Raw genomic sequence first — 14,070 nt, 5'->3', positions numbered from 1 at the left:
TTGCTATTTTTATTTTAATTTTACTAATTTTCGGTAAAAAAAGTTCAAAAATACAAAAAGCGGGTGAAAAACGGTCATAATGAAAAACAAAAAATATGGGGATGATCAATGACTATAGGACAACCTATGGTATAGTGGGGGTACAATTATGTGAATGGAGCGGAAAGCGTGTTTTGGCCAGACTTTGACCGAAACGTCAAATTTCTCGTAAACTGGGCAAATGGAGTTCAAATCGAGAAATTTTTGAGCCTAAACCGCATCTTGCAAGAAGTTAGGAGCACATGTCAAATTTCATGGAAAGTGGTTCGGGGACCCCCATTGTAAGAAATTTTCACTTCATCTTAAGCTCATTTCCACTATTGCCTTTTGAGAGAGAGCTCCTGCCACCTAGAGCGAACAGGACTTCCAGCAGCTTCTACTACACGCACGACCACCCGACGGCTCCAGACATGAGAGGTAGGCTCACCACCTTGAGCTTTTCACGCATGTTTGTTGTTTTGTCGCGAAAACTAGCGTAGGGTTCACTCGGGAAGAGGGCAATAGAGACCTACAGGCAAAAGTGACCACCTAAGGGCTAACCCAAAAGCAATGAGGCTTCATCGGCACCTTACCCTAGCATAGGAGACCACTTTTGGATGCCCAAAGGCAGTAGAAAACCATCGGAAAAAACCCTAATTCGTAGAGCCCCGCAAGAGGCCACCAAATGGGAAATCGGTGAAAAGGCGCCCAAATGCTACCAAAACTCATGGGGAGGAGCATCTCGACATGCTCGACAAGTCTATATAGCCCGCATGGCCATACGGTGACCCGAAGCGGCACTAAACTTCAAAAACGGCATCATACACACAAAGCGTCAAATAGCTCTCGCGGCCAAACCGCATGTCCGTTTGCCACCAAACTTCATGAGCGGCTTTCTTAGACCATCAACAACCAAGTCCTATGGTTGTAGACCACCACAAGTCATTGAAGACATGGAAACGCAACCACGGGTGCTTCCAGAGCGACAAATTGCCAAACGGAGCTCCGATGAAGCCAAAGTCAACAAAAACCATATGGCAAGGATCCCCAAGGGACCGTGAAGCTATGGAGACCAACATCAAGAAATTTCATCGTCGAAAAGCACTCCAAGAGTCAGAAAACGGCTCGGAGGCTCTAAAATCCACACAGAGAGTTTCTTTCTATCAATTTGACTTTTTTGTTGGAATAATGCTTAAAAGGGACTCAGGGGGACTTAGGGCAGGTACCAGTAGCACCTCCAATATAATTTTCATCAGGAGACATCCTACACGACATCCTACGCGTAGGATGTCTCAAGGCCAAATCTGGGCACCAACCCCAATATCTCTCATCACACACTGCTTCTGAATAGCCTGTACAAGCTAGCCACCAAGTTTCATCACATTTGGACAAAAATTGACCTCATGTGCATCAAAAAACGCAAAGTCAGGGCATAGAGGCAATAATGGGGCATGGACCTACCAAAACTTATCCAAATCAAATGAAACTTGCACAATACACTCATGAGCACATTGCCAAGTTATCTGTGTGGTCAAATGTAAAAAATGATGAAATAGACATCCTACGCGTAGGATGTCTAAATGACCAAATTGGCACCCAACTGGTATTTTTCAGTTCCAGATCTCTTTATGACACTTTCATAAGCCCATATATCAAGTTTCAAGCCATTCCCATCACATTTGGCCCCCAACACCTCCAAGATGCACTTTTTGAGCCCAAAAACACTACACATGCTCTTACCAACACCAATTCTTGTCCAAATCAAAATCCAAGAGCAAGGCCATGTTCCACATGCCAAGAGCTACCCACAGAACAAATCTCAAGCCATTTTGATGAAAAAGACATCCTACGCGTAGGATATCTCCAGTATGATTTTGACTTACTATGCAAGAAATGACATCATGGGAGCCATTACCATGGTGCAAGAAGCTCATATATCAAATTTCAACCCATTTGAATATCATTTGCCACGAGTTGTGGACATCCTATCCAAATTGTGAGCCTAAAGCCTGAATCTACCCAAAAATGCACTTTTTGATGCCCAAACCCAATTCCAATCACATAGCCATGTTCAACAGGTCAAGGACCACCAGCCTGCCAAGTTTCACCAAAAACTGATGAAATAGACATCCTACACGTAGGATGTCTAAATGATAAATTTTGGCCAGAATGATACTGTGAGCACATGCAGGGTTTCCCAAGTTCCTTTTAAGTTTTATTTTCAATTTTCAAATCATTTGGATAGCTAGAACTCAGTTTCTCAGCTAATATGGAAAAAACGCTAACTTCGGACTATTGAGTGCAATAGGATCTATGGCAGCCCGCAAAATCACCAGCAAAGAAGAAAAGGATGACAATAAAAGACTATTTAGAAGAAGTGGAGCCATTTGTCATCCCACAAGGAACTCTGAAGCCAACCAGCACATGGATTCGGGATGATTTACTAGAGTCCAATGACTTGAAGATCTACCAGGGCGTGTTCAAAGATCCTGAAGGAAATGCAGTAGAGCTACCCATGATACCACGGGAGCTCAATGATTTTGTCAGAAGCAAGATGGGAGATTACCTAGAGAAGATATATCTCCATAACTACTTTGAAGCTTTGCCGGCAGGAATTGACATCAAAAGAGTGTGGGAATTTGTGACCACTGTCAAAGAAGATGGAGTGGCCAGAGTCACTGATCTGCAGGGCAAGCCAAACACCATGATTATCATCACAGAGAGGGTGGTGGAAGCCGCACTAGACATCTCCAACAAGGGAGATAGTGTGACCAAGAGAAGAGATGAAGTGAAGGTGTACTCCGAAAAGAAGAACAACTACACTTTTGAAGATATTGCAAACCCTAAAGTGGTTGTCATGAGCCAGCTCTACAACTGGTACTTCCACATGTGTACAAAGCGGCCACAGAAGTACAGAATGCCGCCTGGAGCCATTGCTACCACCTTCACCTGGGCAATGCAGAAGAGCAAGCCAAAGGTGATAAATTATGCTGCCTACATCCATGACAACCTAGTGAAGATGGCAAACAAAAATCCCACTTACATTGTACCTGGTGAGCTGATAATGAAAGTGGTTTATGGAGCACTACATGCCAAGGGAAACTGGCTTGACCCTCCATCATAGAATGACTGGCTAAAGCTCAAAGAAGATAAAGAAGAGGAACCGCCCAAAGCACCCAGAGTAGCCACAAGGTTGAAGCGCCGGTTAGAGACCGTGCTAGAAGAGCCGCCAGAGCCAAAGAAAGGAAAGAAAGAAAGCCTACAAGTGCTGATCAAGGAGACAAAGTCACAGAAAGCGACACGGCTAGAACGACTAATGGAAAGCTTCATAGCTGAAAGAGCACTCAAAGGAGGTTTGAGTGAGTTGTGGAAGCCGTCCCTTGAAGCCATGTCGGGATCATCCCGAAGGGTGCACCGAGATAGGTTTGAAGATTACATCAAAAAATTTGAGATGTTAGATGCCACAACAGAAAATATCCCGAATATCCCATTTACAAAAGAAGAAGTGGATGAAGTACGACGGCAACTGCTAGAAGAGCAAGAAGGCCAAGAAAGAGAGGGAAAGACCAAGGCGGACCGGGACTTCAAGAAGAAGCCACCAACTCCACCGTCAAGCCTGGAATCCAACCCACCGCCATCATCACCTCCTCTTAGCCCTCCACAAACCCAACAAAAGGAGGAGCTGGACACATCTGATGATCAAGAAGACTCCAAGCAAGACAAGACCAAAGGGGAAAAGTAGAAAGATGAAGCTAAGCCCAAAGATGAGCAACCAGAGCCAGAGAAAAGAAAGTTTCGCACATTTCTTGATCTACTAGCTGTGGGTTACTCTCGAGAAGAGGCAACTACGGTAGCATTTGAGTTGGCAAGCACAAGGCCCAAAGAACAGATGCAGAGCCTGCGGTTAGTAGAACTGAAAGAGATGGCCACTGATACAGTGGACCTACAGCCACCTACCAATGACTGGGATGTGGTGTTGCACAAGCTAGCCGGGCTCATAGCAAAATCATTGGCCACGGAGAGTGAGATTGCTAATCTCAAACCCACTGAAGTTAGGATCAAGGCTGAAGTCGACTCTCTCCAAAAACAGGGCCAAGAGTAGATAGAGAAACAAACAAAGCTGCAAGCTAGTCTGGCCACGGCATTACAACAATGCCAGGAGATGGAACGAGAAAATCAGGCAGCAGATCAAAGACTTCAAAGAGCTGAAGAAGAATATAGGAAAATCAGTAAGTCATTGACAGATGCAGAGAGGGAAAGGGACAACCTAACCCTACAACTTGTTGAAGAATCCAAGGAGGTGGAAGCCCTGAGGAATGCCAAAGAGAAAGCATAGATAGAGCATGAAGCGAGCCAGGATGAGGTCATCGAGCTAAAAGACCATATTAAAGTCAAAGATCGAACCATCCAACGGCTACGAGCATCTCCTACCAGAGTCAGAGCTGCTAGCTCGACTCACACCACTTCAGAGAATGAGCTTTATGAAGAACAAATGAAAGAGCTCCAAAAGGAGTTGACATTAGAGAAAAGACAAAGGCTGATGCTAGCCAAGGGGTCATTGGTGATGCAAAACCGCCAAGAAGAAGAAAACCAGGCCATGAAGAATGAGCTAGAAGCCATCAAGAGAAAGCTTGAGGAGGCAGAAAAGATAAATGCAGATCTAAATGACCTCCTAGTAAACATGGAAGAGCAAGCGGAAGAAGAAAAGAAAACACTTCAAAAGCAGATAGAAGAGCTGAGAGGCCAGTAGCAGCAAACAAAAGAGCAACAGTTTAGCACTGAGCCAGCAGCCATGGAGGGAATCAACATAGAGGATGTGGCAGATCTAGTGGACACCACCATGCAAGAGGAAACCCTTGTGGGACCCTCGCTGAAGAATCCAAGGAGGTGGAAGCCCTGAGGAATGCCAAAGAGAAAGCAGAGATAGAGCATGAAGCGAGCCAGGATGAGGTCATCGAGCTAAAAGACTAGATTAAAGTCAAAGATCAAGCCATCCAACGGTTACGAGCATCTCCTGCCAGAGTCAGAGCTGCTAGCTCGACTCACACCACTTCAGAGAATGAGCTTTATGAAGAACAAATGAAAGAGCTCCAAAAGGAGTTGACATTTGAGAAAAGACAAAGGCTGATGCTGGCCGAGGGGTCATTGGTGATGCAAAACCACCTAGAAGAAGAAAATCAGGCCATGAAGAATGAGCTAGAATCCATCAAGAGAAAGCTTGAGGAGGCAGAAAAGATAAATGCAGATCTAAACGACCTCCTAGTAAACATGGGAGAGCAAGCGGAAGAAGAAAAGAAAACACTTCAAAAGCAGATAGAAGAGCTGAGAGGCCAGCAACAAACGAAAGAGAAACAGTTTAGCAATGGGCCAACAGCCATGGAGGGAATCTACATAGAGGATGTGGCAGATCCAGTGGACACCACCATGCAAGAGGAAACCCTTGTGGGACCCTCACAAGATCCACAAGATCTGACACAAGAAGAAGAAGAGAAGCTGCAAAAGGCCATAGAAGCGGCAGTCAAAGACACCGCCAAAGAAGCATTGGAATGGAAGCAGAGAGTGTTTAAGTCGATGACTATTCAGAAGATAGATACCAGTAACCTTCGGCGTGAATGGCTACAAACCTCTCTCCCATATCCTCTGCTAAAGTACGAAGCTGCTACTATCAACAAACGGATCAAAGAGGAGCCAACAGTGCCACTGTACAAAGCAGATATCTCCAAACCTGAAGGGGTCAAGCTGATAGTAGACTCTCAGCCCAGGTGGAGAAAGGCATGGCTGACAAAGTATCCGCAATATCTAATCCATCCGGTAGAGGCACCTAAAGTGATCAGAGATAACCTCAGTTTCTGCCCTCTACCAAGGATGAGGACGTGGAAAGCCCACGAGCTGCTGCAGAGAAGCCAGCCCACTTGGCTAAATTACCCGAAGCTGCCATGCTCGAAGGCAGGCGAGAGAATAAGTGAGCAATACATGGTGAAAACCCTAACGGACGCCATCAAATTTTTCACTGGCTTTCCTGACCTATCTTGCATCATGATGAGAAAGATATGGAAAACACTTTTGGCAATCTTCGAGACCTTCAAACCAGGCTAGGCGACAGACAGTATCTTCTTCCTTCAAGATACATACAGATGTGCATATGATCTTTCTAGTCAGCCTTCTCATGAGGTGATAAATGCATTGTATCAAAGGATTATGTTTTTGCCATCTTATCACCTCCAGGCCTTTGAAGAAGCCTTCTACACCAGCTTCTTCACAATCAGCACAGATATATTCGGCCCGACGCTACTAGCTCAACATGCGAGATATGAGTCACTTCTCAAGATGAGAGAAAGCCTACATTGAAGAAGCAACTCAACAGTCATGTCGGGGATGACATGAACAAGGAGGGGGGGAATGTTAGAAGCGGGACACACCCTACGGAAAATGACTGCTCGGCGGATTATTATTTTTTGTAATTATTCATTTATTGAGAAAACCCGACATTTCACCTTTGTAAATATTGGGGCTTACAGAAGTTTCCAGATTGTATCCCATTTTTGACATTTAGATTGAGTAGATGGTTAAATTGGAACATTAGGTTTTGAGATTGTAAGGTATTTATACCACTTTTTGACCTTAATGAGAAAAACCTTTGTCATTTTAAAAAGTTAAGTCTGTGAGTGAGCGTACTGTGTACGAGAGAGAGTGAGAGCTTCATCTTGACGCTACGCACGCACCGGTGGTCGGAATCGAGTGTACAGAAGTGCAGCGTGTTGCCCCCGACGAGAGCTACGCTCCGATACCTACATTGCAGGCGTACGGTCTGGTTTTGTGAGCTCAACCTACGAGCTTCATCTGGTGATTCGGTGAGCATACGTTATCTGTTTTCGCATTTCTGCATATCCACGTGTTCGCATTGAGTAGAGCTACACATTAGGCACTTTAGTTTTCAAAAATGACGACCTGCAGATTTCGGCCAAACATCCTACGTGATTTTGCACCAGGTGTTTAGGGTTGGGATTTTGGTTCATGGACCTTAGGAAGAGAGACCTATTGGTGTTAGTAGGGTCTCCTTCACGTTCTGTGGCGTTTCCAAACCGTTTGATGGGTATTTGGCTCTTGGAAGCGTTGTAGGAAATCTCCTCTTAAGCACTCTTGAAGGCTGTAGCTTAGACATTGGGTAGAGACCTCTGTAGGAATTAGTCGAAAGTCGGTCGAGTGTAGATTGACACCCTATGCTTGCATCCACGCGCCTGCGGGTCGAGCTTCGTCCTTAGCTGAAAAATCTTGTTAGGTGAGTTCTTGTTGTGCTGACGTCCGTCGCGACGTATCCGCCAACAATAGACTTAAAAGGGTGTCTATGGGAATAAGCCTAGATTACCCTAGTCTTATGGAGCCTCTCCCTAACCATGCATGATTAAATGATGGAAAATGATGTCATGTGATATGTATATGACCCATGAACATTTCTAGGCCCTCTACACATGGACAATGACATATTTGGTAGTTCAAAATGCCCCCTAAAAAGGTGCATACGAGATTTCCCCTAGATTCTCTCCCACATGCATGAACTCTAGTTGCTACAACACCTCACATATGATGTCATCCGGCCTGCCACTCCTCCTATAATGATCCCTCGCCTATGCTCATCTGTATCACATTCTACCCATGTAGCTACATGCTAGCCTAATGCAATGAGAACTTGATCATTTTTTCATCTATCTTGTGTCATTAGCATAGCTATAATCTAATTAGGATTAGTGTTATCTCTATGTCACTCTAGCCATGAATGGTACACTAACTCATCCTCCTTAATCACACTAATTTTAACACGTAGTTCATATCTTTGCCTTGTAGCTACATGTTATCCTAATACAATAAGAACTTGATCATTTTTTCATCTCTCCTATGTCATTAGCATAGCTTTAATCTACTTAGTGTTATTAGTGTTATTTCTATGTCAATCTAGACATGAATGACACACTAACTTACCCTCCTTAACCACACCAACCCTAACATGTGGTATCAGAGCCAATGGCTCATGCCTAAATTACCTAACTAATTTTTCTATAATACCATTGGTTAGTTGCAAAAAAAATTGCACTTAACCTCCATTGCATAAGCATCCTAGATTAGTAATAATCTACCCCCTAATTACCACTTAACTAATTCCACTATTATACTATTAGTTAGTAGCATAATTTTTTGCATTGAACCTTCATTGCATAAGCATCCTAGGTTAGTTATAATCTAACCCCTAATTACCACTTAAAATATGAGCCATTTTCTCCACTACCCATCGTGGTTGGGTGAGGGAGATATTTGAATTAGATAACTTAGATAATTTCCCCCTTTTTGGTTAAGTCAAGCTCTCATGTTCCCTTAACTCAAGGCTGAGTTTAGCTACCTTTATTGGAAAGGTCAACAAACTCCTATTTGTTTAGCTATACCATGGAAAAGGGGAGCATCTTTTGTACCCATTAGTTGGAGAGGCTTCATCGTTCCATACAAGTCTCCATTAGTGATGCAACCAACACACGAGAGATGGCCACCAGCTCACGTTGTACACACCTCACATATAATGTCATCCAACTTGCCACTCCTCCTATATAATGAGCCCTCGCCTATGTTCATTTGTATCACATTCTACCCTTGTAGCTACATGCTAGCCTAATGCAATGAGAACTTGATCATTTTTTAATCTATCTTGTGTCATTAGCATAGCTATAATCTAATTAGGATAAGTGTTATCTCTATGTCACTCTAGCCATGAATGGTACGCTAACTCATCCTTCTTAACCACACTAATCTTAACACATCTAGTTCATATTTTAACAATGGTGTGTTGCCAATGAACAAGCTATGAATCATGTTATATGGTATGAAAACGCAAAATATGCTCAACAAGGAATGCATTTTCTTAAAGCATAACCTAATCCAACAATCAACACTATCGCCTTGACTGAGCTTTGGTCATTAATTTCTACTATATGATCTACCCACTGTTAACAAAGTATGACACGTATCTTGTTAATGCACTTTCGTTTCTTATACACATAAAAGAGAAATTTAAATTTTATCTTTCACAAGACATATAGCTTAAATGACGAAGTTTTGTTTACTTTGGACATGGTGTACCTTCCAACCCTTACTTTGTGAATAATTCCATTAGTTTAACCAACAAAACTGCATTTTAAGGTTGTCATCCATTTTTTTCCAATATTGTTGTTGCTTGAGTCTGACAAAGCTTCGACAAAAGTACAATTTAGACTTGTCATCCTTTTTTTCCAATTTTGCTCTCACTGTAAGTGCATAAGCCAAGCAACAAAGCTTCCACAATAGAAGACCAAAAGCTTCTTGCCATGCTAACCCTCATAAGAAGCAACATATTAGGTTGTCTTGGTGGAGCATATGTTTCTGTACATGTGTGGTACACATGGTAACCCTTAGCTAGAACATATGTGTGGCAAAGCCTAACATTTAACCACACAAGGTGCCATCTCCATGGAAAACTTGGTTGTCTTGAGCTATATAGGGCTATGAGTGTGTTATCTTGCATAACCATTGTGAATACTAAGTAGCAATAGCAAATTCTATGTTAGAAGGACGGTGTGCACTTGTTCAATGGACGACATTTGTAGTTTATAGGTCATTTGTAATTTAGAAGATGTGTGTCTCAGATTTCACCACCTTTTAAGGGTGCAATGCTCATTGAAAAGGAGAGTTTTCCTCTTAATTTTCTTCTTCAACAACTCTAATGGCTTTTGATTTCACCCTCCTTACACATTCACCATTACTCTCTCTACCACATCTCCCATGCTCAAGGCATATCTGTTGTTATTGTTTCAAGTAATAATTGTAAGATAATAAAGTTTGGGGATGTGTCATGTGGCATTCTTGCCTTGGATATTTGTTTAAAAGTGTTTTAACCGAAGGTTTCTTATGGGGAACTATCAAGAAGTTTGGAGAAAATAGAAACTTGATCACAATTGCAATTTACCTGCAAAGACCTTGGAAGAGGTACATTATAGTTACCATCGGAATAATAGAAAGGATCTCTCATCTGGCAACAAGTATACCTCTCATCTGCATAAATTGCAGAGATATAATTGTGGAAGTTAAGTGGGATATACAAAGAAAGATTATCACATTTAGGCAAATGTGTTACAATAGAATATAATTTGTGATAAATCATAGTCATCCCAACTCCCTCTGAATTAACAAGTCTTGAGTTCAAGACCTGTTCAAGACTCATGATCTTTGAGGTCTCCTGGGATTGTGCCTACATTTCTTCTTTTCTTCTTGAAGGCCTATAGAGATTTGGTGACATGTTTCACATTAATTACGACAAACTTTTAGAACTAAAACTTCTCATGGGAGTAAGTTAACCTATAGGTCCTTTCTCAAAATGGTAGGCACCTCTGATAGTCATGCCCTGCATTTTCCCTTGAGAATAATGCCTCTGAGAAATTATACGAATCCAACGTATGACCTCGAGGAGCAAAGTCAAGCTTGCAAGGCCTATGAGAACTCCAATATACACGCGACGCCACTTTGCTTGTGGTGACAATATGTTGAATCCGGTAAAAATATTGATAATTCCTAAAGCAAGAATAGTAGCACCAAGTGAATAATGGTACAAGTTCCAACATCTCCTAATCTTGTGGTCCTTCTTAGGCCTCATCAAAATGGCCAATACCTGAAATATGGAGACATTTGTTAGATAAATTTATGACAATATCGATTTATCTTTATGTTAAATATATGTCAAAAATTGCAAAGTTACAAAGTAGGAAAAAAGCTGAAACAATTTTCTGAAACACATGGTCAAGGAAGAGACAATTGGATGAATATGGGACTTGAGCTCTTGACCTCTTGGTACCATGGGCTCTACTATACCGACCGTGAGCAAATACCTAGCCATTTCTCTCTTTGATCCCCCCCCCCGCCCCCAACCCACACACACACACACACACTCACAAGAAGTTTTGGACCCCTACCTAGCTAGGTATGCGGCGCCTCTTGAGGAGAAGCTCATGATGTTATGCATTGTATGAAAAACACTGAGAAAGACTCCCTTTTCCTACATGAGAAAATTTCTAAATCTTCTTGTGACTCCCCCAGCAAAAAAAAAAAAAAAACAACAGGCAGACAGATACATATTTCACGTTGTGGTTTGGTTCCTTGTACACGATTGTAGCCACGTCCTGCATGAAAGGTTCGTTACGCTTTTGAGAGAGAGAGAGAGAGAGTGAGAGAGAGAGAGAGAGAGAGACGTGCAGCGTACAGGTGGTGGTCGTGGCTTTCCGACGTGTGAGAGTGGATAGACCTTAGAAACGCTTGTATTTGACCAGCAATCCCAAAACAAATGTCGATGAAGAGCGCACAAGAATATTGCCCAAATTAATTTGGCTATTCTAGGCCTTTGAAAATACACTAAAGGTTGGTTTTTTTTTTTGCCAGTAAGCATTTCTTTGTTGTTTGTTGGTTGTTTTTTTTTTTTTTTTTTTTGGGGGGAAGGGGGGGGGGGGGGGGGGGGAGGGGGCGCAGTGAATCAGTACACCGAAGCTTCAAGGTGCCCAAACCTTGCATTATCTTGCCAAAATTCTTGGCCTGTACAAAACGATATGAGCTTTGTTGACCCCCTTTTGGGCTACCCTCTCAAGGCTTGCTCCCCGCACAAGAAGTTTTGGACAAAATCTCACAATATTCCCATATTGTGACTTACCTCAACATCATGAGCTTCTGTGAGGCCTAGCTAAGTACGATTGGGGGCAGGGGACCAACGGCCCATTGGGGGGGCCAGTGGTCCCCTATCCCCAATCGTCATGCATAGTATGAAAAACCCTAAAAAAGACTCCTTTTTCCTACATGAGAAAATTTCTAAATCTTCTTGTGCCCCCCCCCCCCCCCCCCCCCCAAAAACACACACACACACACACACACTCATGGTGGTGGTCATGGATTAGGGAAGTGATTATATATGCTAGCTCAATAAAAGGTGCCCCATAAGATGCCATTCCTCGAGTCGTTAGAATAAATGGTATGATGTCCAACACCACCAGCATAATTACCAAGCATGCATATCTCCATGTTTACTTCCTAATCACGGTTGCACTCAAGAGACGCAAACTTGGCATGAGGACCAATGGATTAGGAGCAATGTTTAGGGAAAATTCTAACTCAGATTACAATCGTGCCGCTTGAAAATTGAATAATGCCTTTAGGAACAAGAGGAAAACGAATTATTCCGCCTAGATTATGGAAAAATAAATGAAAAAAATTGGGTCAAATTTCCAAATTTCCTCTTTGGAACAGCATAGAGATATGGTTAGGAAAATTAATTTTCTGCTTGGGAGTAATGGTGGTGCTTGAAAGAATGCCACTAAACATGCTCTCCACACTAACTTACTGATCATATCCGAGTTCAAAAACCAAAAGTTCAAATCTACCCTCCTTTGCTCTTCAAGCAAGAAAATACACACACTATATATGTGAAGTATGAAGTGAAGATACGGTGCTGAACCTGCAAAGTGTACGCTGCATAGTGGCAATGCCGCAAAATATCCTAAAGTGCCGCAATGCCGATAATAAACGGGTGCTTGCTCCAAAACGCACAGCAGATACTTGATACCTCCCTGAATACCCAGCACAGCTGCAAGGCCCACCCCATCGCGCCCAATAATATATCCTAGCATTTGCATCACCACATGCACATAAAACCAAGATGATTCTGCAACCAGCTTCAAGTACCGCGCTGCGATTACACCTCCTGGTAGTAAGATGCCCCATCCTACTGTGTTAAGAATGGCATGTCTCTGCATAGACCATTTTATACATAATTCAAGCACTTGAATCCAGAAAAAATATGAAAGAATCCAATGAAAATGAGACCCACATTCTTGAGCAAATAACGGGGCGGTTGTGGTTGCTTCACTTCGACAGAGACAATACCCGACGACATATTGATTGCTTTGAGCCCGGAAACATCCTCGGCCGAGAAGCTATGTGGGGCTGGTTGAAAATTTGAGACAGATTGGCCTCTATTCCAAACATGATTGAGCAATGAAGTGCTAGTATTTGTCTGGTTTGATGGCAAGGATAATGATACAAAGATATAGATGCGCAGACCGATGATCTCAACCGCCATATCAAGCACGCGTAAGCTTATAGGAGAGCATGCAAAGGGGGCACCTAGCTGTGTACTGGTTGTCACATTGTATGTGAGAACAGTGCTGCCATTGTGGGCTTGAAATGCAATGAAAGCCTGTGTGCCTGCCATGGAAAGGCCGGATGCGGACGGATTTATGCCCCATCCTACCCACCCGCCCGCCACGGGCGCATTGCCAGAGAAGAGAACCTCCAATGTGCCATTCTCTGCTTCAAGAGACCATGCTATGTTTGCCCCTTGTACAACCAGATCATTGCAATTTGCAAACAGCTTGTTTGCCCCTCCGAGTGTGTGATTCTTTGCGCACTCTGCACATACGCGCGAGGCAGTCCCTGCTAGCAACAGCAGCACCGAGGGGAGGAGGAGAAGGAGGTGGCGGTAGGCGCACAGAGAAGGGGCCATGGGGAGAGAGAGAGAGAGAGAGAGAGAGCGCTTAGCAACGTCGTGTGAGTGGTGTGCGCGCGAACGGCGCTCGCAAAAGAGAGTATTAAGAGGCAAGCACAATATAGCAAACACCATAGGCCCATGAACTAGGAGGGCCCATTATCTTTACTAGTAAAACTGCGGCATAGCCCCTCTTACCCTCATACCCCTTGCCCTTGCCAGATTTCATAAAGGTAGATCAAGAAAAGTACTCTCTCTCCCTCTCTAAGAAGAGGGAAGATAGATAGAGAGAGAGAGGAATGGGAACATGCAAGGGTAGAGGCCCTCCGAAGTGACCATTATCTGCTTCATACATAGTGTTCCAAAATGGCCTATAGTCAGTTTGTCCCACTTCACCTTCAATCCAAGATAGAGACATAGAGAGTGAGTAGAAGGAAGGGGAGAGAGAGAGAGAGAGAGAGAGAGAGAGAGAGTACAAATAAGCACATCAGTAAAAAGTCTTTTTTGAAACA

The 14,070-nt window shown here is 43.2% G+C and overlaps 1 protein-coding gene across 1 annotated transcript; it reads right to left on the bottom strand.

Annotated features, from left to right (window-relative positions):
* Positions 1–9,998: 9,998 nt before the first annotated feature.
* Positions 9,999–13,656, bottom strand: LOC147459797 (cytochrome b561 and DOMON domain-containing protein At5g35735-like). The gene is made up of 3 exons (XM_086511632.1): positions 12,902–13,656; positions 12,638–12,821; positions 9,999–10,710 (listed from the first exon to the last, which is right to left on the bottom strand). The coding sequence occupies exons 1-3, from the start codon at positions 13,574–13,576 to the stop codon at positions 10,388–10,390; spliced, it is 1,182 nt and encodes a 393-aa protein (XP_086367758.1). The 5' UTR covers positions 13,577–13,656; the 3' UTR covers positions 9,999–10,387.
* Between the last annotated feature and the right edge of the window lie 414 nt (positions 13,657–14,070).

The sequence above is a fragment of the Adiantum capillus-veneris genome, chromosome 4 (assembly GCF_014529385.1).
Source record: "Adiantum capillus-veneris isolate H3 chromosome 4, ASM1452938v2, whole genome shotgun sequence".
Classification (NCBI taxonomy): domain Eukaryota; kingdom Viridiplantae; phylum Streptophyta; class Polypodiopsida; order Polypodiales; family Pteridaceae; genus Adiantum; species Adiantum capillus-veneris.
The sequence above is the reverse complement of the archived record's forward strand: the minus strand, read 5'-3'. Positions and strand labels throughout refer to the sequence as shown.

Bases quoted from the DNA above. Each gene is read 5' to 3' on its own strand.
- LOC147459797 (XM_086511632.1), bottom strand. From the start codon at position 13,576: ATGGCCCCTTCTCTGTGCGCCTACCGCCACCTCCTTCTCCTCCTCCCC. The intron at 12,822-12,901 runs GTGGGTCTCATT...TGGTCTATGCAG, and splicing joins CCCGTTATTTGCTCAAGAAT to AGACATGCCATTCTTAACAC. The intron at 10,711-12,637 runs GTATCAAGTATC...CAAATGTCTCCA, and splicing joins TGTGCTGGGTATTCAGGGAG to TATTTCAGGTATTGGCCATT.